This window comes from Camelus ferus, chromosome 7 (genome assembly GCF_009834535.1).
Source record: "Camelus ferus isolate YT-003-E chromosome 7, BCGSAC_Cfer_1.0, whole genome shotgun sequence".
NCBI classification, from domain to species: Eukaryota; Metazoa; Chordata; class Mammalia; order Artiodactyla; family Camelidae; genus Camelus; species Camelus ferus.
Window position 1 is genome coordinate 41,896,905 of NC_045702.1, and position 25,286 is coordinate 41,922,190.

General features: G+C 41.1%; 1 protein-coding gene across 4 annotated transcripts in view; it reads left to right on the plus strand.

Annotated features, from left to right (window-relative positions):
• CPVL (carboxypeptidase vitellogenic like) overlaps positions 1-25,286 on the plus strand; it is a 105,910-nt gene that overhangs the window by 65,884 nt on the left and 14,740 nt on the right. For 3 of the 4 annotated variants that reach the window (XM_032483797.1, XM_032483798.1, XM_014559963.2), the window contains exon 12: positions 15,349-15,531. The exons of the other annotated variant lie outside the window; for it this stretch is intronic. In XM_032483797.1, the coding sequence (XP_032339688.1) occupies positions 15,349-15,531 (183 nt within the window). The remainder of the gene's footprint in view (positions 1-15,348; positions 15,532-25,286) is intronic. 4 annotated transcript variants of the gene reach the window in all.

Below are 25,286 nucleotides of genomic sequence, written 5' to 3' on the forward strand. Positions count from 1 at the left end.
AGGTGATCCACTTTCTCTTAATTTCTCGGCAAGAGTGGTGTTTGGGATGAACAAAAAACAGGGCATCCAGTAACCAACTCACGAATTAGACAAAAGGCAATCGCTCTTCAAGACACTTTATTTCTCTCTGTCAAAAAGTTGTCCTAATATGCTGCTCGTATTTGAATTGACTCTTCACTGCCATTTTCTGGCATAAGGAATACACATTTCTTTCTCAGCCAAGTGAGGAGAGCATGGGACATACAGCGCACCTGAGGATGTAAACTCTCCTGTTACTGGCTAATCGTCAAACAGTGTCCAATTGCTTGATAAAGGAGAATACACTGATTAAAGATGATCTTGCATTTGGATATTTAAATATCTCTGTCTCTATTTCCCATATCGCCGAAACCTGCCAACGTGAATTCCAGTGAAATCAGACTATGTTCTAAACTGTCAAACTCTGAATCAGTTATCAGAAAAAGAGAATAGATTAGTGGTGCTGATAAACCATATTTCCATAGAGAAAGAGAATAAAGTATGCAGTCTGAGTGCAGAGCAAAAAGTGGCTATTCTTAAACAGGCTGCATATTCAAGGCTCCAGCTGACATGGCCCACAGGGCAGGAATTATCCTTGGCTTGTCTGTTAATGGTGGGGAACCTCAGTGTGTATGCAGTGGAATCAGGACAACCTAGTCTGGCTTAAAACATTAGTACCCTCATGGTTGTATTTATGTAAGACTCAGTACTAATTTGTCGTAGAAAACAGTGCACATGTTTCTACTCATAAAAACATGGAAGTCTTTTTCCAGTACTCAATTCATTTTAGCTGACGTGGAGTATCTCTGACGGGCTGAAGAAGACCTTCGTTAGTTTCTGGGAACCAACAGAACTCTTGTAGTACATCAGTTTCTGTATAGATTGCATGACAGCAGAATCCCTTTCTTGTAATGACCTACAGGAGATGTGTACTCAAAGTCATTCTTTCAGTAATTTCAGATGTTTGGTGGTAAATTGAAATATCATATTAACAATCTTCAAAATAACTAGAATGAGAAATAGCTTGTTGGACTATTAGAATTCTTCATGATCAAATTAGATCACAAAATCATCAGTATTTCTAGGAGTTACCTATAGCACACGGTGGCTATAAGCATGGGCTCTCCAGCTAGACATTTTGAGTTTGAATTCTGGTTCCACCATTCACTGGCTGTGTTCTTTAGGGGGAGAATATTTAAACACTCTGTGCTTTTCATCTATAAAATAGGATGAATAATAATAATACTTATATTTAAACCTCTTGTGAGGGTTAAATAGATTATGTATGTAAAACACTTACAGCAGTGACTGGTGGTTAGAAAGTGCTTGAAAATAAAAGCTATTACCGATGATGTTCATCACCTTTTAGTAGAGGTCTTTAAGCACCTGCTATCTACAAAAGTTATGCAAAAAAAACTGTGGAAAACACAAAAATAAAAAGATTTGACAGACTTCTGGGTTCTAGTCCCATATATAAGGAGTTAGAAGCTACCATTCTGTCCTAACAACAAGTAAAACGCTGAACAAACTGAAAAATCAACAGCTCCTCTTGGATCTGTGAGAGAATTGAAGTCACAGGGCAAGTCACTTCCTCACAAATTGGAGAGACAGGCAGTTGGACACAGAGAATCACAATTTTTCTAAGCAGAAACCCATAAGCAGAAATCTCCACAGGAACTAGTGCCAGGATATGAAAACCTGAACTGTAATTCCTGAATTATTGGAGGCTCAGTGTGGATAAACCTGAGAGTTAAAAACCCCAGGGGAGTCCAGTCATGGGGGGGGGGGCACACTTTTGTGAGTTTTAGCTTCAGGAGTTCTACAGTGTCCTCACAGTGACTATTGGAGAAAACTCCCCTCTGCTTCTGGCAAGAAGAAGTAAAAATAACCATTTTGAGGTAGACCAGAGCATTCTGTTTTTCTTAACAAGACCTGCCCTCAGGAAACTACTTTACCAGAGCCTAGCCCATTGAGATTTTATCAGAGCCTAACCTACCTGTGGGAAGGGAAGTGCTCAACTTCAGCTCTAGCCTTCCACGTGGGGGAAAGGAAATACCCAAGTCTGGCCATCTTTAGGTATGATGTCCCACCTAAGAGGTGAAGGAGGAGCAACTGCAAAGCACTGTGTGAAGTTCAGTCCAGGGGCAGAGGCTCCTGAAAGACTGAGACCTAATCACGGGACTACAGTGCGCTTCCCCCAGCCCCAGCACCTTACCGTCACGTTACAGGTGGCTTAGTTACCATAATTCCCTTTATCCGGTACATCATGTCCATCTTCCAACAAAAAATTACCAGGCATACTAAAAGGCAAAAAACACACTTGAAAAAGACTGAACAAGCATTAGAACCAGAGTCAGATATGACAGGAGTGTTGGAATTATCAGACCAGGAATTTCTGAAAACTATAATTAGTATCCTAAGGGCTTTAACGAAGAAAGTAGACAGCATGCAATAGCAGATGGATAATGTAAGCAAAGATATGGGGATTCTAAGAAAGAATGAAAAGGAAATGCTAGAAATTAAAACACTGTAACAGAAATGAAGAATGCCTTTGATGGATTTGATGGGTTCATTAGCAAACTATATAGCTTGAAGAAAGAATTGCTTATCTTGAGGATATGGCAATAGAAACGTCCAAAACTGAAAAGCAAAGAAAACAAAGGCTAATAATACGAGAATATCCAAAAACTGTGCAACAACTATAAAGGTATATAGCATATGCATAATGGGAATGCCAGAAAGAAAAGAGAGAAAGGAATAGAAACAAAATTTGAAGAAATAATGATTGAGAATTTCCCCAAGTTAATGTCAGACACCAAACCACAGATCTAAAGAGCTGAGAGAATACCAAGTAGGAAAAATGCCAAAAAACTAGGCATATCATATAAAAACTGTAGAAAATCAAAGATAAAGAAAAAAATTTTGAAAGAAGGCAGAGGAGAAAAAAAAAACCTTACTTATAAAGAAGCAAAGATAAGAATTATATCTGACTACTTAGAAGCCACATATATATTATAATATATTCTCTGCATATATATGATATATACAATAAAGTTTTGAAGAAGGTAGATTGTGATTAGTACTTTGCAGAGATTTAACTGACCATGTTGTGAGCATGTGGACTACTTAGTATGGCTATGTCTTTAAAGTCCCTCAGCACACTTTGGAGAATTATGAGACATTATGGTGGAGACAAGGACACTGATCTGCTCTCACAGAGAATTCCATCAATTTTCTTCACTGGTAGACACTAATTACATAATCCAAAATAGCAGGTAATCAAAATGATATTTTTCTACCTGGCTCTATATGCCCATGGGTGGGCAGCAAATTTACTTGCAAATCATGTTACAGGTCCCTGATGGTGGTGTTCAAGTATGTTTAGTATCTGAAGCCAAGTTGCCTGGAATTTAAGTTTTCCCTTTTACCTCCTAATCTGTGAAATTCTCTCTCATAGACAATAAGCATTGAGAGGGCAGCCATCTTACCATATTGTTCACCACCCTCCCCAGGACCCAGCACAGTGCCTGGCACCCAGCAAGCACTCAGCAAACCTTAATTATGAAAGAAGAATGGTCTTGGGAACAAAGGAAGTGATAACAGTCTTGACAGAGAGTAGATGCTCTTAGTACATTTTATTTCCTATACTCTTTTCCTACTGTTCAGAAACTGCCCTCCCCTTCAGCTGTGGTCCACTTTGCTCCCTATGCATTAGAAGCACCTGCGAAGCTTTAGAAAAATAATCATGGCCCACTCCACGGAAGTTCTGGTTTAGTTACCTAGTACAGCAACTAGGACATAGTTGTGGGCCATAAACTAGGAAGGAAGGAGTGATGGAAGGAAAGGAGGAAAGAGGACAGAATGACAGAAAGACAGACGGTCTGTTCATTTGTACCATAAGCTGTCTTTATAATAAACTTATATTCAATTTTAGTAAGTGCAAATAATTCGCTACTCTAATTGCCATTGATTATACTATGTATATTATGTTCCTTCCTCTTTTAAGCAGCATTTCAAAAAAACACAAATACATTCATACATTGATTGTAGGATGTATCCTGATTTAAAAAATAATAATAAAATGCAGAAGGGGATGGATAGGGCATCTCTAGAATCTAGGAAATGCATGTCAAATCCCCATAAAAGCTACGGGTTTTAAATCGCTTGCTCTTTGTAGAAGTCCCCTGGTCCTTTGTCCTTTCTGATAAAGAAGTTACATTGTTCTTATGCAGATTTTTGCTCAAGATTCTGATTATTTGTTAACCACCTTTTCTCTGTCTAGTTAAAGTTCTTGCCTTCCTAAAATATACGGGCTATATTTTCAAAGAATCTGTACTTCAGAGAGAGAATGTGTGTGGGGCGGGGGAGAGGAAGGCAAGAGTGTATTTCCTGTGTGGAAACCATCATTTGAAAAAACAGGAACTGCAGCTCTATACATAGAGGCCATGTGGATCCAAAGCAAAACATTGCCCTTGGATTTGAGGTTGCCCTTGCTGCTAAGTTGTCTGGAAGGCAGTTTTAAGAGGTACCATCTCCAAAGGCCAATACCTCCACATGCTTTTGCTTTTAAAGGTTAAATTGCCTTGGGTAGGGCTTAGTTTGCTGTGTTTAAAAGTTCATCTAGTCAGGAAATTGTAAATATAAAGTTACATTTCCCTGTCACTTATCATTCTGCAGCTCATTAAATTTCAACTAATTGCATCTTCAGAATTCAGGATCTTAATGTTTCTCAGCCTCACTACCAGACTGAAATCTTAACACCCAGGTCGTTAGAGTTTTATTTACGTATCCTAGGCTATCAAAAGATCTTCGTTTGAAAATGGGCAATTCCTGGTTAATGGATGTGACTTAAAAGTTTGAAAGGTAAATATTTCAAGTAAATCTAACTCATTTTAGCCGTCATTCTAATTGCTTGTGGCATTTTCCTTAATAACATCTTCTGATGGCAAAATGTCAATGTTAATAGTGCCAGGAAACTAGATTTGATAAATGTCTAGCATACCAAGAAAAAGTTAACACTTAAAGTGGGCCCGATTCTTCAGGTGCTAAATTGGACTCTGAGCTTCCATCAAACCATGATGGAAAAAGTCTGGCTTTGTTGATTGTAAGCTAACGTGGTCACTTTTCTTCCAAACCCTTTGAAGACCGGAAAGAGAAAACCAGCACCATTCAAATGAATAACTTCTGGGAGGAGGAAGTAGCTCTTAGGGAAGCATAACCGAAGAGAAGAAAGCTAATCCTGGGACATTTGTTTTATGTAACCATCCTGTCGATAAACCATCATCACTTTGCTGGCGAATAAAAATAGTGCACATCTGAAAATCAGTTATACTGCAGAGTTCCTTGGGAACTCATTTTACCTGTTTTGGTTATAATCCACGTGTAAGAGAAGCGTTAATTTTTTTTTTTTTTAATGAGGCATGCTTCTTCTGGGCTTCTTTGATTTTTAAGCATTTCAGTGAATAAAAGGAAAAGAGAATACCCATAGACTATTAAACAGACGTTGATTTCACTCAGACTTGCCATGCTGTTGACACCTTTCCTTGTTCGTCTTTTAAACTGATGTTGGGATGTACCAAACCCAAGGTATACGGCTGCTGTCCAGTAGAAATGTAATGCAAGCCACTTGGGTAATTTTAAATTTTCTAGAAGGCACATTAAAAATATAAAAAGAAACAGGTGAAATTAACTTTAATAACATAATTCCTTTAACCCAGTATATACAAAATGTTTTCCAACATGCAATCAATATTAAGAAAGTATTCAGATATTATACATTCTTTTCTTTGTACTAGGTCTTCACAGTTCAGTGTATATCTTAGACTTAGAGCACATCTCAGGTTGGGCCAGCCACATCTCAAGTGCTCACTAGCCACGGGTGGATAGCAGCTGCTGAAGTGATCAGTGTGAGTCAGTTCCCATATAGGACTTCACTATTGCAAACTGCAGCATTTCTTGTTTGCTTTCTGGGGATGTTTCTTACTGGTCAGGTTGTATACAAATGTCTACTTGTCAATTAAGTACATTTAATAATGTGGAAAGACAAATTGGTTCCTTGACCCACCTTTCAGTAGGGTGGTAACACTGGCAAGCATGTGGCAGTCTTCAGAGAGAACCCTTGGTGTGACCTTGAAGCTGACATTCTGACAACCTGGGAGGACACTGCTCTCTGGGGGGGCTTGTCTGGGGCAGCGGGCAGGCCTGCTCCTGCAGCAGTTTCAGTTTGTTAAATCCAGTTATCAGCGATGGTCAGTAGGTGAGAGGTGATAGTCAGAGGTGAGGAGATCAGAAAAGGGCTAGGAGAACAAGACCCTGAAACAAGAATCAAAGGACCCCCTAGGCTGGGGCCCCAGGACTCTATCCAAATGAGAGAAAAAATATTACTCTGGGTCATTATTAAAAGTCATTTTAAGTGTGCTGCTCTGTGTAGTTAAAATGTTTTCAAAGATCCTTAGGTTGGAGTGACGGCTTGCTGGATCTTTTTCAAGTTGGCTTTGCTGCTTGTTCCATTCTAAAAGCAACTAAATTATTTAGAGTTAAGTTGCAAGAAGGCAGGAATAATTTTCTTTGGCCGAAAAACATTATTTGTGTAATCGCTGGATACTCATTCAGACTCCGTGCCACACTCTCATTTTTCTTTACTCGCCTTGGCAAAACCAGCTGGTAGGGGAATGACAGGCACATGGAGGTGTTTATTTCTAAATTCATCACTCTCTTTCTTTGTCTTCCCTTTTCCTTAAACTTGGAATCGGAATATGTCTCATTTGAAGAACAACTTGGTTGCAGAAGTGACTACTGTTTCACTCAATGGTTGCATTATTTTTCTGCCCCAGTCTCCTCCAGGCAGCCCCGGGGACTCAGGCTTCCTGAGTGTTACAGCCTTGTGTCCCTGCGATGTCACCGGGAAGAAGTAGGGCCAAAGTGCAAACGATGGGCAGCGAGGCCCGGGCGCTGATTGTCCCTGAAAGGATAACAACCCAGCCTCCAGTGGGGACATTGCTATACGTTGAAAGGATAACAACCCAGCCTCCAGTGGGGACATTGCTATACGTTACACTCCACCACTGAAATTGTTTTTCTTTTGCAGCTGAGCTTTTGAGAAACCCTTGGGAATTGCCCTGGGTTGAGCTGGATATTAGTGAAATTAATTCTCTTCTGTTCAGGAGAAAGGCGCTGGTGGGTCATGCTAATTGCTTCAGGCAGAGAGAACTCCTGGCTGTGTTGGAGTTTGTAATAGAAGAATGATAAGTAAGGCGGCCAGGAAAGGAAGTGTGGAAGGCTGCTTTGTAGGAGTTTCATTGATTTAGCATCTGTAGGGAAACCTTCTTTTTTTTAAAAAAAAAAAGAAAAAGAATTTTTTTTTTTTGATTAGTGAACAGGAGAACATTCAAAACGAAGACAGATAGCGGCCAACTGGGAACGCTGTGCAGCCTGGAATAGCTTAGGCTGCTGTTCAATCATTTCCCCAAACAGGAAACCACAAAATGTTAGAGATTAAGGTCACTAGATCATTGGGAAAAGAGCATAACTTTGTCTGCAAAGTATTATGATGGATTGTAAATGGGCCAAAATATAAGCATAAATCTTTCGTCTAAAAATGCAACAACAAAAATCCAGACTTCTCACAAAAGCTCAGTTTGCTTTCCTGTTGTACAGAGAGACCAGAGCCTCCTTCTGCTGCGTTTCTGTAATTTTCCAAATAAGTAGAAGAGTAATCAGGGAAATAAAGAGAAAGGCTTTGCGTTCTCTGTCAGCAGCACATGTCGTTTCGGTTTGGATTTTTTTTAAAAAGTTTAAGTTTAGATCATATGACTTATTTTCAGTCTTGTGCTTTTATACAGGCAACAATGAAAATATAACAAAATGGACACATATACATTTCTGCCCCAAATCCCTTCTTTCAAGTGTTCGATTGTATAGTCACCATTAAAAGCACAAATGCCTTTTTTTTTTCCCTTTTGAGTAGCATGTGGCAGGCTCCCCCTAACTTGAAGTCAAAATCTGAGTTCAGAGGGTGTGAGATCTTCTTAGTTGAGTCTGAGGTAAACCGGCCTACAGGTGTCTGTAGCTGACACGGTTGGTTGCTTTATATGTGCCTGAAAAATATTTATTCTACAGAAGCAGCCGCTGTGTAAAATAAGGGTTAATCATCATCTGATTCTGTTGACTAGGTCTTCCCTAGGGGGACATTTTCTTGCTGAGAGAGTTAAATCCATGAAAAAACTGCTGATTTATATGCATCCAGAAGGTGAAAAGTTTGATTTGAAATGTTAAAATGACTAGAGTTTAGAAAGATTTAAGTGAAACTGACTTTTTAACCCCTCTTTTGAAGGAAAACTTAGAGAATGAAAGAGTAAACTTGCCTCTGATTATTCACCGTTTTGGAAAGTTAAAAAAAAAAATCTGGAGCACTAGGAGGGTAGAAGTTACGTGTTTTTATATCTGTTCTCTTGATGCCCAGTCCTTAGTTTCTCCATAAATATTTACTGTTGAGTAAATAGAAATTTTATATGAGCAGGTTAAACAAACAAAACACATTCCACATTTAAGTGAGCACGCTCTCTTTTCTCCAACGCGGATAAAAAGCCACCTCCCTTGCATTTCAGATGGAAGTGAAACTTATCTTCCTGTGGATCCAGGAAGGAAGTGAAATAAATGAGTAGAGTTGGATTGAGACCTATTGATCTTCCTTTTCTACCCATGACAAAGACATGGATACAGAGAAATATGTTTCTCTGCTAAGAAGAACAATAGCATAAGCACTGAATAAATGACAACTGCCCTTGCACCTCCTGGCCAGCGGGGAATGGAGGGGCACGGGGAAGAACACTCAGGAAGGGCTGTGTCTTAGAGGGACAGTCACTGCACAGCCCTAGCTCCTTGTGGCCAAGTGGAAATACAGGCCTGGCGTGGTCAGGTCTCCCTATCTTTAAATGCTGGCATCTAATTACAAACACAGCAGTATGTGGACTAGATGAATATACCCTACACGCTAAATGCAGGCCCTACGCAGCCAATGTAAAACTTTTGCACTCCACTATAGAAATTTATTTTTCAGATTATTCTTAATAAAGAGTAATAAAACCATCAATAAAACCCTGCCCGTCAGGTTACAGGATCCTTTTACATCCCATACCCCATTTGGACCTCCCAAGAACTCTAGGATGTGGCTATTCCTCATCATATGAGACAAAATTAAGGCTCAGAGTGAGCAGACGACGTCCCTAAGGTCATCCAGTAGCACAGACCTTGGGAGGCTGAGCCAGGGCTGGAGCTCAGGGCTCCGATCTGCAAGTGTCATGCTACTTTTATAAGCCCCTGCCATTTGTTTTGTCAAGTTGATGACCTAGTGCAGTTGTGTGAGAATTCTAACTCTTACATCCTAAATCACAGCTGTAATCCTCAGGTAACAGCTCATTTGGAAATTGTGGAGTTATTTGAATAGCTATGTTGAACCATTCAAATGTGGTGATAATACTGATCACTAGCATTAATTAAATGTTTACTATGTGCCTGAGATGCAGAGTTTCACGTGCATTATGTTATGTAATTCTCCCAATGATCCTCTTTCCCATATGTTTCTCTTCTACCCATTTTACAGATGAGAAAACTGGGCTTTAGACAGGCTGAGTAACTTAATCAAGACAGTCTTGCTAGTAAATGCAGAGCTAGGTTTAAACCCAGCCTGTGCTCTTAACTGTAAACATGTATCTTTCATTCCAAAGGGTCATGCCTACATTTAAGTTTGCTCCTTGAATGTGTTATTGCAAATAGAGAATAAATCGCATCTTCAGTGTGTTCTTTGGGGTCGGAGGGGTGGGTAGTGACTTAGGCAGTGAGACAGAGTGGAAGAAGGGTTAGAAGCACACACTTTGGACTCAGGCAGATCTGAACTTGGATTTCTGTCACCAGTTGGCTCCCCTCCCTGCACCTCTGCCCCCTTGTTCCTAAAATGGGATAAATAATACCTGCCTTCTGGGGGTGTTATGAAATCATGGATGTAAAATGCTTAGCACAGCTCCTGCAACACAGGAGGAGTGAAAGGGCTCTACTGTTACTCCAAAGTGTCCTTTTAAAAGCTATACCCTTGACCATACTTTTCTAGCATTTAAGGATGGGGCGAAATTCTTTGTGATCTTTGAATCCCAGGCTTCAAAACTGAAAGTTCCTTTAAAGGAGGAATTTTTAGATTTATGGCTCTGACTACCAAAAAAAAACTGCTGAGACACCGTTCCCAATGTGTGTAAAATTAGTTACAAAAGGCATGTTATTTCTTGCATTTGAGTACCTAGAGTTCAGATTTACCCTGGCTGGATTTCTTCTTACTGTCAGCTTTTGTCTGGAGAGAGTGAGATTGCAATCAAGTGTTTGACACAGAAAGACCATCTGCATATTCTGAAGGTTTATTTTAGAAGAAGTGCTTTGTTGAGTCATTCTTCCAAGTCATTATCAAATTATCAACCTACTTGAAAAGGAGGAGGACTGACACTCACCTAACTTCTCTAATTTGTGTCTGGCACTGTGCTTAGAACCCTGTTCACATTTTCTCATTAATTCTCACTACAGCGGGATGTAAGTCTTGCATCTGCATGTCCAGAAAAGGGAACCAAAGCTCATGGAAGTTAAGCCATGTGCTCAGGGATTCCCAATTACTGCCTGCTGGGGCATGTGAGGTACTGGTCTGATGGTGTGTGAGTTTGGATTTCATGCTTTTGGCAACAGAAGCAACTATGATTACTTAAAGCATGAGAGGAACCGATCAGAAGACATGATAGGTCCCAGAATTCATGAACAAACCAAAGAACTGGAGTGAGGAAAGATAGGGGCCAGGGAGACTCCGGGGATTTAGGTAGTAAAACTAATGAGCAGAGTCATTGGGAACGCTGTGTCACTCTGTCCACAATTGAAATTCCAGACAAAGAGTATTTGAGTGCCGTAGCTTAGGCCACATACTCATCCTGTACATAGAGGAGGAAGGACACTGATTGACATCCTCCACTAGCTGGGGCTGTATCCGTTGAGGGAGTAGAAATACAGTTACCAGGGGAAGGGCAAGTGGACCTGGGCAAGCCAAACCGGCAGACCATCACTAGACAGCATTACGAGAGCCTTTAAAGAACACAACTGACTGAACCTTGTAAGTGTCAGTACGCCTTGCGGGGCATCAGGCACTGTGCAGGGGCTGCGGGGTGGGGCGAGGGCTGAGAGCGCTCTGTTCTCCGGGTGCTGCTGCCCTCCCACAGCTGCTTGATCCCAGCCACTCCCTGCAGCAGAAGTGAGGCGTCTGTCACCAGCTGAATAATGCCCTTGCACCCATCCTGGTCCACAGAACCAAAGTGAGAAATGACTGAGAGATGTCCCCCGAGCTGGACAAACAGACCGATGTTGTTTCTGAACTGGAGATGTGAACTATATCTCAGAGTCCACCAGCTCTCTGTTTCCCGAGGCTTTGAGTAACTGTAAACATTTAGCTGTGGGAAATCAGTAAATGCTTGTTGGTTTGCAGGAGTTTAGCTCCTTTCTTAAGGTGTTCTAGGAAGAAGTTTGGAAGCCTGGGATCTAGGAGGCATTCTGGCACCTTACTATGCCGCAGTTTCCTTCACAGAGAAGTGGAGGCGGGCCTTGTAACACTTCTCGTCCTCACCCTGTGAAGCTATATGAGAATAAAGCCGTAGGTACATAAAAGCACTTTGTAAAGTAAAGAACATAATAAAAATGCTTTTCTCATCTTTTCCTTTAGAAAAAAAAAGAGAGGATGCTCGTAATCCTAATCACCTAGTGCCATCTCCTGTAAATGCTTGAACTCTGGAATGATTTTTTAAGATCATCTATGATTGAACTAAAGTTACACTGTTTACCGAGTTGTCATAAAAAAAAAATTGAAAGCTGGTAATACTTGAGTTAATACAAATTATTCCTCTATAAAGACTTATCTTTTGCCACATTAAGGTGCCCAACCTCTTCGCGTTATTGTTTGTTTTATTATTTTTTCGTTATAGAAGCAGCCTAACCACATACACCTAACTAACCTAGAAAATAGTCAAAACACATCACCCATACTTTGACTACCTTAACTGCTAGTATTCTGGTGTACTCTTTTCCCAAGTTTGAAGCATCTTTTTGAAATGCAGTAATTATAGAGCATGCACAGTGGAATCATAGATTTTCACTGATGTTTTTAATAAGTATTTTTCCACATCTTTGCATCACCATCAGTTTTAACAAACTAACCAGTCAGACCTCTAAGTAGTAAAAGGAAAGAAAATTCTCTAAAAAAAGTACCTCTACTCTTTACTGAGGCCTCACAGCTGACCCGAAAGGAAAGTGAGGACACGGGGTGTTCAGGGGTGCTCCCTGTGTTACTGGGAACCAGCTCCATCTGGCACTTTCTCTGCCCCTTGGTTTGTTAGTGTCACTCCTGACAAGGGAAGTGTAGCGAAAAGCTGCATTCATTTCTGTCTCCTCCTCTCTGTCTTTAGACCTTGTTACTTAAAATACCAGCAAGTCTCAAGGGAAGGTTTGCCCCAGACTGTCCCAGTTTTAGCCTGAAGGTCCTGCATCCTGAGAAACTCCTCCACCCAGGGCAAACTGGGATAGTGGGTCACCCGACCAGGAAGACGTGGGTGAGTGTGTGTAGATCCTTCATAAGAGACCAATCAGTTGAAGCTTAGGCCTTGTCCTGGAACTTCTCTGATGCTCAGGATGTGGGTGGTTATCACGTACCCTTTGGCTTCAGGACCACCCACCCCTGCGCTACACCCACCAGTCTTCTACACTCACTGTCACTGGATCCTGGGATATCTTGTCCACTCAGTCTTGGAGGCATCTAAATGGGGTATTCCTGTGGGAGCTGATGAGAGTAAATGTGACATTTAGATAAATATAGAAGCTCCGGGGTTCTTACATTTAATGCTAGCAGGCTTAAATGTCAGCTCTGAAATCACTTCACTTGATCATTAACCTGATTTGTTTTTTGTTGCATTTGACTTGTGTGCCCTTGAGAAGTTAAAAATGTTTTCCCCTCTTTGCAAACGAAGGATTTCCATTTGCCCCCCAAAGTAGATCTTCTGCACATTATATGTACAAAATAATGCAGTCCAGCCCTTCGCTGCCTCATTCTGGAGGGTTAGTACTTTTGTGTATGCTGAGTCTTGAGAAACCAAGGAGACAGCTCAGGGATGGGCTTCGTTTCTATCCAGTTCAACAAACATGTACCCTAATGCTGTACGTATGTATCAGCCTGTTTTTGCTGTAACAGCTGGATTTTGCTATCATCTCTCCAAGATGAAAAACTCAAATGATAGTAAGGTAGCAAGATACAGTCAGAAAGATGCAAACTTCATAGTGGCCACACAGAGGAAAAACAGCTAGATACACTTGTGTGTGTGCTAATCACCATCTTCTCATTGAATTCTAGAAGAAGAATTGCTTTATAGACAATTATCTTTGTTAATCAGCTATAATCAGCCCTTCCTAGAATGGTGAGGTAGTTAAGCCTTGTTTGCTGGTACAGATCATATATAATTGTTTCCATACTATTGGCAAAAGAGCCGTAGGAGATTTGCATGGAACCTAAGTACTCAAGGTCTTTGAGGCAATTTCTTTGTATAAACAATGCAAATTTTTATTGCTATAGTTGAGTTGAGTTTTTTTTTAGCAGGCTTTAAATCTATCAAGATTGTGGTAGGGGGAGGGGTGGTAGTCTGCTTAGGAGAGTGGAGGTGGTGATGGTGACTGAGTAACATGAAAGACTCTTGTTCCTATAGAGGAGGCCCAGGGTTCTTTCATCTTAGGTTGAATCCTGGCCCACTGCTGCTTGAGGATTTGGAGTGTGTAAAAGTCCTGGGCTTTTTAATTATGTGTAAGCCTTTTAAGAACCCTATACCAGGAGGGCAGAGATGAAAACATATGCCGTGAAACATTTTATATCCAATTTGAGGATTCAACCAAAGGTCTTCACTTGAGCCAAACCAGAGCTTCCCAATAGATCAAAGGTAGCATGGAGTCTAAGAAAATCTCTTTGTTGGACAATATCTTTTGAGAATCAGTATTGTGTTGATTGCAAAAAATAGCCAAGGAAGAGCAGAAAACAGAGGGGAACATTACTCAGATTTCCACCACCAAAATTAATCAACTATATTCATTTTTTTAAAGTTTCATTCTATGTATGTAAGTAAGCATATCAATTTTATACATTCATAATGGTGATATATATTTGGCATTCAGCTTTCACACTCAACATGATGCGATAAGCATTTTCCACGTTGCTTTGTAGTTTAGTCAAACATTTTAAATGGTTTTGCAATATCCCATAGAATTTCTGTGCCATGGTTATTTAACCACTCACTAATATGAAACTGTTAGACTGTGTTCAAGTTTGTTATTATAAAGATTTAATGAATTTTTAAAAATTTCTTTGGGCTTGTTTGCATAGAGTTTAGTCCACAAACTGGGATTTCTGGGACAAAGAGTCTCAACATTTCAAAGTCTTTGCATTAAAAATTGGCCATTGCTTTCCTGAAGAGTGGCGCCATTTTACACTGTCACCAGTAGCTTCACAACGGCATCAGCATTGGGTTTTACCTGAATTCTTTTTCAAGGTAATTGAAAGTTATTTGGGAGGAAAAGATAAGAGTTGCCCCAGAGTTTCTCATACAACTTGGCTAAAAAAAAATCTATTTGAGGCATTTGAAGGACATTCCTCATTGTTGACAAGTGGCTATCATATTTAAGACAAGAAGGAAGTGGCATGGCAGACATTGTGGTTGCCTTCAATAAGTAACAGATCTGAGGCACCTGCATCTATCTGTCTGCCTCAGAAAATTATAGTTGCCACTGAAATGTAGGAGGGGAAAGTAATACGGATTAGCAACCATGAGAGAGAATGTCCAGCTTGCCAGCTGCCGCAGTGCCTGAAAGTGAAGTTAATGAAATGCAGGCTTTATGAAAATCCTAGGGTGTAGTATTCCTTAGTTCCACTGAAATGTAACCTTCTTCCTTAACATAGCTGTACATCCAAGTAAAACCTGTATCACTGGGTAATGCAACCAAATGCTTTTGCAACCAAGAGAGATATGTGCATATTCCTATGAAGAATCAAACTTTTGGAAGAATGCAATGGTTGAGGCAAGGCTTGAGTTTTTTCAGGTTGTTGGTGTGTGTAGCCAACTGTAAGAAAATGACCTCACTGATCTGCTGGGCTGGCCTCTCTGAGCTGTGTTATCAAGAAGCTCATGTTCCCTTTTCTCTCTAGTTTGCACTATCTGTACCTTCACTGACTGGCTTCACCAGCTGACTCCTGCATTTGCCCATGGCTCAATTTCATTACAGGTTCTAATCTACAATGGCCAACTAGACATCATTGTGGCAGCTCCCCTGACAGAGCGCTCCTTGATGGCCATGGACTGGAAAGGATCCCAGGATTACAAGAAGGCAGAAAGAAAAGTTTGGAAGGTCTTTAAATCTGATCATGATGTGGCTGGTTATGTACGGCAAGTGGGTGACTTCTGTCAGGTATGAAAATGCTTCTGGGCATGCAGGTTGTGGGAATGGGACAGTGGGATTGAATACCAGTAAGGAATGGTCAGCCTTCAGCAAAGTAATAAAACAGCCAAAATGTGTCTTCTGTTGCCCTTCTTTCCACAGAGAAGGGAGGTGTGTGTTCATATTAAAATGCAAATACTTAATGTTATGACGAAAGTTGACAGACACAAGTGTAGGTATTGTTAAGAGATACGGTGAGAATTAAAAAGATCATACTCAGCCCCAGAAGGTGAATAATCAGTGAGAGAATTAGTTGATTTGGGAACAAAAGAGAGCTTGAACAAATTAGATGAGGAAGATTCAATGAAATGTCCTTTGGCAAACCTGTGATCACATTTGTGTATTAGAGATGGAGCCTCGGGACAAAGTCTCTCTATCTGATGCCCTAGTGTGACTTCTCCTTTAAGGGTCAGATATTACTCTGGCCAAGGCTGTTCACTGCACCTCCAATTTGCAGGCCTCAGCTCCTTTAAAGATGAATAGGTTTTCTTCCATGATTACACGATGATTACACTGTTTACCTATGAAAGTTTTTGGAGAAATTAAGAAAATCCCTAAGATTTACTTAATCAAGAGGAAAATTTTAATCTTCTGGACTTGATTTTCTTCCCCTAGTTTTTTATGTGAGGCAACATTGGGACCTCAATTCACCTTAATGTAGTCCAATTTATTAATTTTTTCCTCTATGTTTAGTGCTTTTAATGTCATGTTTAAGAGAGCCCCAAGGCTATGAATATATTCTTTTTGTTATTGTTGAGAAGCTTTATTGTTTTGCCTTTCACTTTTGGATCAACAGTCCAGGTGGAATTGATATTATATGTGGTGTATGTGTCAAGATTCTTTTTAATCCTTAGAAATAGTCAAACAGTCTAGTGCCATATTGAAAACAGCGTTCTTCTCCCGCTGCTCTACGGAGTCACCTTTGTCATAAATCAGGTAGCTGTGCGTGTATGGGTTTGTGTCTGTTCTCTCTAGTCTAGTTCATTGGCCTGTTTGTCTATCCATAAGACAATGTCATAGTATCCTATTTGCTACAGCTTTAGTGTAACTCTTGGTAACTGGTAATCTAAAACCTCCAACTATGTTGTTCTTTTTCTTCAAGACTGTCATGGTTTTTCTTGGCCTTTTGCATTTCCGTGTAAGTTGTAGACTCAGTTTGTCAGTTCTACAAAAATTTCTGCTGAAATTGTGTTTGGTTTTGCATGAAAACTTTATATCAGTTCTAGGAGTGTTCATACCTTTACAGTATTGAGTATTCAAAACCATGCACGTGTTATATATTAATAACATGTTCCTTTATTTAGGTCTTCTTTAATTTTTCCCAATTATATTTTATAGTCTTCTGTCTAGAGGTGTTGTATATCTTTTGCTACAGAATCCTAGTTACTTGGTGGAGTTTTTTATGCTATCATAAATTGTATGATTTTAGAAACTCCATTTTATAATTGTTTATTTGCTGGTACCATAGATATACAACTGAGTTTTTGTAGTGACTTTGTGAGCAATAATCTTGCTAAATTTATTTATTTCAGTGATTTGTAAATTCTTTTGCATCCTCTACATATGTAATGATAATTATTGTCTTCAGTGAGTAGTTACAGTTCTATTTCTTTCTCTTTAGCAGTTATACTGCTTATTTCTTTTCCTGGCCTCACATCACGAAGACTTTTATGAAGTTGAAGGGAGGTGGTGATAGTGGGAATCTTTGCCTTAATCCTGTGCCGGAAGGGATGTTTATTACTGGGATTGGTTTACTACTGTTTTATTTAGAATATTTGTGTGTATGCGCTTGAGAAAAAATTGGCCTGTAATTTTTCTTTCTTACACTGTCCTTTCCAAGGTTTGGGATCAGGGTTATGCTGGCCTCATAAAATGAGTTGGGAAGCATCTCCTCTTTTTCCAGCGTCTGAAGTAGTATCTTTCAGTGTTAGGGGATTTATTGGTGAAGGGTTAGGGCCTGAAGGTTACTTTGAGTGAAGGTTTTTAATTGCAGCTTCATTTCTGTAATAGCTATGGGATTAATCAAATTTCTATTTTCTATGGTGTCAATTCTTATAGGTTGTATTTTTTTTTCAGGAATTTTTTCTTTTGATCAAAATTTTAAAATTTATTGGCATAAGGTTGCTTTAATAACATCACTGTACTATCATTTAATGTCTCTTAAAATCTGTAATGATATTACAATTTTTGCTTCTCTTGCCCAGAGTTTAAAAATGCTATTATTTTCTTCAGAGAACCAATTTTTATCTTTAGCTCCTTATTGTAGTCTTGCTCTATTTTGTTAATTTTTACTTTTATACCTGTTCTCTTATTGCTATTATTTTCCTTGTGTGTGATTTACTATTCTTAAAAAAATTCTAATATGCATATTTAGAACATGAATTTTCAACCTTTCTTCATTTCTAGTATTGCACACTTAGGGTAATGAATTTGTTACTCAAAGGAGGGGGGAAATAAAAGCAGACAACAAGCATATATACACATTAACAAATAAGGTAACATCAGAAAATAAAACTAGATGATGTGAAAAAGCATGAGTGGTAGTGGGATAAGGACCACTTTGGATGGTGGATCCCAGAAGCCTCTCTGAAGAGGTGAGACAGTAGGACATGTGCAGACGTGGGCCAGAGTTTCTCTGCAGAGAACATCTAGATGTGCCAAGGGGCAGAAACGAGCTGGATGTGCCTGAGGAAGGGAAGGAGGGCCAATGGGTCTGAGAGGTAGTGAGGAATAGGGAAAAGGGGGAGGCAAAGCCAGACAACTGGCTGTGGCCTCATCACATGGGACCTTGTGGGTCAGGGCAGAGTTTGTACCCAGAAAGCTAATTACATCCCATATAAATCATATATATATATATATATATATGTGTGTGTGTGTTTATATATATATATATATATATATATATATATATATATATATATATATATATATATATGATACATGTTATATACATGCATTATATATATATATATATAATGCATGTATATAACATGTATTCTGTCCTCTGGAACTTCATTAAACCTCATCCAGTGGATTGAGCTCTGAACTTGAAGTCCCAACCTCTTGTTTTGGTTTGACATCCCTTCCAGTACAAATTCTGAGTTGATTTGTGCTATCTTGTTTGGTATCAGGACCCTCTATACACACACCCTTAAGTGAGATCTTTTCTCTCACGAGGAAAATTTTGCTTGTAGATACATTTCTGTTGGGGAGAATTTTTTACCCTAATTGCTGCCCAGTTTAGGAATGATCATTGTTACTGAATCAAACTGTGTGCAGTATTAGGTTATATATACATGTGTGTTTGTGTGTGTGTGTGTGTGTGTGTGTGTTATACCTATAACATATGTAGAGATAGTATAATAGAGTGGTTAGAGACATGAGCATTTGAGTTGAGAAGACCATGGCTTGCATCCTGAGTCTTTTACTGAACAGCTATGTGACCACGGGCAAGTGTTTTACCTCTCTGAGCCCTGACTTTATCTCCTATAAAATAGGGATGGGGATAGCAATAATACCTACCTGCTGTGGACTGAATTGTGTCTCCCCAAATTCATATGCTGAGGCCCTAACCTAGGATGTGACTGTATTTCCAGAAAGGGCATATGAGGAGGTAGTTAAGGTTAAGTGAGGTTGTAATGGCAGCTCCCTGATTCTATGGCATTAGTGTCCTTATAAGAAGAGACACCAGAGAGCTCTCCAACCCCCCTTCTCTCTGCCATGTGAGGATGCAGCCAGAAGGCAGCCAACTACAAGCCAGGAAGAGAGCTCTCACCAGAAACCCAATTAGCTAGCACTTTGACCCTGGACTTCCCAGACTCCAAAACTGTGACAAATTTCTGTTGTTTAAGCCACTCGGCCTGTAGTATCCTCATAGGGTTGTTGAGGGGATTCAATTAGCGCGTTAGCGTAGAGCAGTCCCTGACTCATAGGAAATGTTTGCTGTTATTATTGTTGTTATTGTTACCGTGGAGCATGTATAAGACTATACATAACAAAAGGAAAGTTATAAATAGTAAAGATCAGGGAATATTTTGATTGTCCCTTACAGAAAATCAACCGTTAGAGGAAAGTTGGAATATTAATATTCAGGCCATTAAGGGCAGACATGAATGCCGAGCTGCCGGGGAGCGACGGGCACGTCCCTCCCCCTCCGTCCCTTGAGTCTGCAGCACCGCTTTATGCTGAGAATCCCACCAGGCACACTCAGCGCGTCCTGCAGACCCTTTGATGGCTGCCGCAGCCACCTGTTATTTTACATCCCCCAGACCAGCCTTGTGAAATGCCCCAGTGCCTGGCATCCATCACACCTGTGTCCTGCCCAGCGCCGTGCATGGGACGCCCAGCTTGGGAGTCCAGACCGGGGCTGCTGGGAAGCGTGTGCCACAGAGGTGGGAGAAGGGCCGCCCCCACTCAGAAACTTGTGCAAATATCACATGAAGCCCACTGACTCTTGTGCATGCAAAACACATTGAGAGATGAAATGGCACTCCTCCGGCTGCCAAAACCCGGGTAACAAAAGAAGCGAGGCTCACATATGTTTGTGATAGAAGTGTTTTACTGCACGGCAAGGGAGCTGCGTTTTATGTAGGTGATTTTACAATGTTGGCAGCGCTCCTTCCCCTTAATGTCTCAGTGTAGGATGAGGGTGTCGTGGGGAGATCGGGGGCGGGGGCATGAAGGAGGGAAAAGAGCTCCAGTGTTCTTAAAGGCGTTCTCTGTGGATTGAGGATACCGTTCAAATGTCAGGCCAGACGTCTGATAGTGAAAAAAACGGGCCTCAGCCATGGACTTGGCTTTTTCACATTAGACACACAAAACAGAAGCGTGTGTACGCATCGGCCAAAAAAGAAACCTCGCTCTCTGCCAAACCCTACAGCTCTTAATTTAAAAATTGAAACCAAAGTCGACTTGTCTCTGATGGTTCCCTAAAATGTCCATTTAAAGAAATGACAGCTCTCCCAGGGGAGCGTCAGGGTACTGAGATGGGGAGCAGTTTTCTCCCTGGATTCCTGTCAAGGGATGCTCAGGGAAAACCGGCCAGCTCCAACCAGCCTTCAGATGTCAGATGAACAGTGAGTGCTGTTTGTTTCCCCTTGTAAGTCCTGGCCTTGTTACCTGTACCACTCTAAGACACGGAATCTGCCTTTTTATTTCACCTGAGAGTAAGGGGCTTTTCTGAGCCTTAGTTCGTTCATCTGTAAAATGCAAACTTTGGACTGAGTTGCCTCTAAGGTACCTTCAGAGGAAAATCTGAAATATCTATATTTTTCATTAATACCCAGAGGGGCTCAGTTAGCAAGCAGAATAGAATAGGACAGTGGCCGTCAGTGTGTGTGCACGTGTGTGTATGACTTTAGTAGTGTTACAGGGTTGATCAAAGGTCTAATCCTCTTTCTCCTTGGCTGGTGGCAACCCACATCCATCACTGTCAAGGCCACCCTGCCACTCATTTGGGGTCTTTCTTTGCCCTTCTCCAAATGTTAAAGGTGCTGTTCATGATCTGTTTTGATGTTGCCACTACTTTTGAAATGCAGGACATTTTGTTCTTACATCATTGAATCGTCATTTCAACCCCAAAGATGTTTCAGTGCCATGTTTATCAGTATAAAATTTTAATCAGAATAATACCAACACTGATGAATTTCTTTAAAAACATCTTTCTGGAAAAAACTTCACGAAGCAAAATTTTCTGAAGAAAGCACTGAAACTGTTTTAATTCTTTTCTATCTTTATTTCATTGAAAACACTTTTATTCAGACTGATTATTTTCCATGTAAGCATTTAAAAGGAAGATTTGAGTCACTGGTCAGTTTTCATTCCTATACAGTCTTACTGGGCATAGCTTCTCTTATCATGCGTTTTGCATGATTTCCAACAAGTCTTTTTTCCTGATTGCATTTTGAGTCATTGTTATTTCTATTTTATGTTTTCGTGATCGATACCAGTTCAGGTTATGCAATAACCTGATAATAATAACCTGATGGATGGAGGTAATCCAGCCTGTAGGTAGCATTTTACAGCTGAAGCAAATTTTAGATCTCATTTTCCAGGTGGAGAAACTGAAGCCCACAGTTTAAATGACTGTCCCAAAGTCTCCTACCTATTTCAGGTCTGACTGAGATTAGATTCCAGGCCTCCTGGCTTCCAGCCCGGTGGTTTTCTACTTCACAAGGACACCCACCCCTGGAATGATGGATTGGCAGCGGTAAGCTACTACAGTTAAAACTGGAGCCTGCATACATATCAGCCATAATTAAAGCAGGCCTGAGAAATAATGTATTTACATCTAGTGTTAGATCTGGAGTCACGTGTGTGCCCACCGCCTATAGACAGACAGAGTATGAGGGTTTTTTAAAAGGTGCTAGAACTTAGTAGGTGGTGAGGTTCATCCAATGTTAAGAAAGGTTTGTGGGGAGGGGAGTGGGTACAGCTCAGTGGTAGAGCTGCATGCTTAGCATGCACAAGGTCCTGGGTTCAATCCCCAGTAGCTACATTAAAACAATAAAGGTTATGGCTTAATTAGGGAACTTCTGATGTTAATAAAAGAACAGATGCTGAAATTGGCTAAAATGAGCAGAGAAAGCATGGTGGGCAGAGCCTCAGAGTAAGAGCATACAGGGCGGGGCAGAGCGCACCGTCTGGAGCCTGGGAGAGAGACTGAAAAGGGATCGTGGGGCCTTGTAGGGGGCAAAGGGGTGAGTGTTCTATTATTTAAGCAAGTTTTGGCCAGGGAAGTGGGCATTGAAGGGTTTCTCTCCAATTTTTTTTTTTTTATTGTGGTAAACTATACATAACACAATTTGCCGTCTTAACCATTTTTAAGTATCCAGTTCAGTGGTATTAAATGTATTCATGTTGTGGAGCTGTCACCACCATCCATCCCCACAGCTCTTTTCATCTGGTAAAGCTGAGACTCTGTAATTAAACACCAACTCCCCATTCCCCCTTCACTAGCCCCTAGCAACCACCATTGTACCTCTGTCTCTGTGAATTTGGCTACTCTAAGTATCTTAGGTAAGTGGACACATACAGTGTTTGTCACCATGGAAGATGTTTAAGCACATTTTCAAAGATGTCTTTTGGGAAGTTTAAAATGGCGGCAATAGGGTGACTTCAGGGTGGAGAGAGGTCAGAGAAGGGGGATCCCTGGTAAGTGGGGAGTCATGTTAAGAGCTGGTTTGGAAGAAGGTTTTCCACCTGCTTCCCAACACCACTTTCTTGACGCCTAATTCTGAGCTCCTGAAATAGAAGCGATTAGCTTTGTAATGTCCAAGCTGTTGGAGAGATGGCATTTCTTCTGTAGCTAAAGCAACTTAAAAGCTCAGTAGCCACAAGGAGAGCCTGGCATGCTGGTGTCATCCTGGTGCCCTCCTCAGGCAGCCACAGCGAGCTCCCCAGCCCCCTACAGCACAAGCCCTGAGCCATGACTTACACTTTGACCTTGACCCGGATTTGGCTTGTGGAGTCCTCAGGCCTGCAGTCTGTCACATTCTCCTCAGGGGCTTCTCCCTGAGTTTCTAGCAGGGATCAGACCTCCTGCCAGGGGTTATGTACAGAGAAGCCAAAGGGGGAGCCCACCACCCTCAAAGCGTGACTGTTTTAGAGAGTGTGACCCAGGGGAGGCAGTCTGGGGTAATGAGAGGAAGACGTACTATAGACTTAGACCAACCTGTGTGAATTTCAGTTTTTGCCACTTACTTGCTATGGGCTGGTTGCTGGTTCAGTTTCTTTATGGAGGTGTCGGCAAGGCCACTAAGGAGACACTGAGGATGGCTACTGACCCTTCAGTATTTGCAAGCCGTCAGGCCACTGGGCTGCCACATACTTTCTTCTCCACAGCTTGATGGAATACTTGGAGCTCCCCTGTAAATGATGTGCTTGTATTTACTAATTTATAAATGAAGAAACAGAAGTTTCACCCGGGAAACTTGCTTAAGGCTTCAAATAACAGTAGTAGCTGAGATTTGGCAGCCCACATCCGGAACTTTCCCCTGCACCACCGGGCCTTAAGTCCCTGTCGGGGCTGTGGAACGGGAAGGATGGCGTACCCTGATTGGCCAGCCTAGGCTACGTGTCTGCCCTTGGGGAGTGTATGAGGTGGTGGTGACAGAGGTGGGGGTGGAGTCTTGGTGGCAGCCAGTGTATTTGGCAGCACATCCAGTCCACACAGAGACTGTTTTCTAAAGGGAAGCAGAGTGCTTACAAGAGGAGGAGGATAGGGGAAGCCTCGTGTGCAGAGAGAAGCAATAACAACCACAGCTTCCTAATTGTGCTTTTCTGAAACTAACATTAACTGTTTTGTTTCTTGAAAAATGGAGGAAAGAACAACCACAGTCCTTTGAGTGGAAGGGAAAGTCAGGCTAGGATTTTAAGGTTTCCACGGACAATCCACAGAGGAAATGACAGAGAGCTGCCACCTGCCTCTCTTGGACTTAAGTCATTTTTTTCATTTAGAATTTTAAACAGCTTAGGGAGCATTAGGGACTATTTCTGAAGGAACCCACAGTTCCAGAAAGGTCTTCAGCAAGTCCTTGGTTGCACTGACAAAAATCTGAGTCAGCAAAGAGCAATAAATGTAACTTCTGCATTGGATTAGTTGAAAAGGGATGAGAAGTTACAACAATATTTAATGGAGGATAGTAACTGTTAAACAGATTTGAGATAGTGATTACCAGATGCAGCTAATTCCTGGAAAAATGTTCTGGCTTTGTTATAGAAATTGTTCAACTGAAACTTTATCTCTCTTCCAACTTTGCTGATTTCTGCAAAGAGGGATGATTCTTGGGTTCTTTGTCTCTATCTTCCAAGCCTGGAGAAGGTTCTTCTGTCCATTTATGGGAATCAAACTATGACAGAAAACCAGAACATAGCAATCAAACCATACCCATGCCCTCAATAATAATACTTGCTGTCATCAGAGAGCTTCATGGCAGTCACAAGTTGGGTTCTCCAGCAGGAGACACTGGAGGCCAAGTTCAGGGTACGGGATGTTTATTAGGGATTAACACCTGTGAAAGGAAGCAGAATTGGCAGAGGAGAAAATCAAACTATGGTACACGCCTGACAAACCTTGGCCAACCTAGCAGGGAGCTCCAGAGGGAGAAGTTTCCACCAGAGCATCTTCCATCAGACAAAAATGATCAGGCCTTTATACCCTCCACCTCACTCAGTCACCCAAAATGGGCTGCCCTAGAAAGGGCATCATTTTGGGAAAGGCGGTGCCCTGCAGGCGAGGCAGACCCTGAAGCGGCTGACAGCTGGAAGCTGTCTGCTACAAGACTCCCCGCAGCTGGGCCACAAGTCCATCCTTGAAAGTGGATCTGATGATACAGCTCTGTGTCTACCACAAAGGCCACCCAGATAATGTAGTTGCAAGCCCTCAGGGTTTGTGGTGGGGTGGGGGAAGGGGAGACAGCAGCGGGAGCTGGTGGTTTGCCTAAGACCACATGGGATATTGGTCTTCCTTTGTTTGCATAATGTAAGCTATCGCTTAAGCTCTCAGTGTAATTATGTCTTCCATCTGCATTAGAAAGATGGATACAGCCTTGTTTTTCAATTCCTATGAAGATTCCAGGGAAAAGAATAAAGAATTGTCAGTAAATATTTCCCTTTTTCAGTTATTTATTACAGAATAAGAAACTGCTCCAAAACTTACTGACGTAACACAACAATTTATTATTTCTCACAATTATGTGGGTGGAATGAGCTCAGCAGGGTGGTTC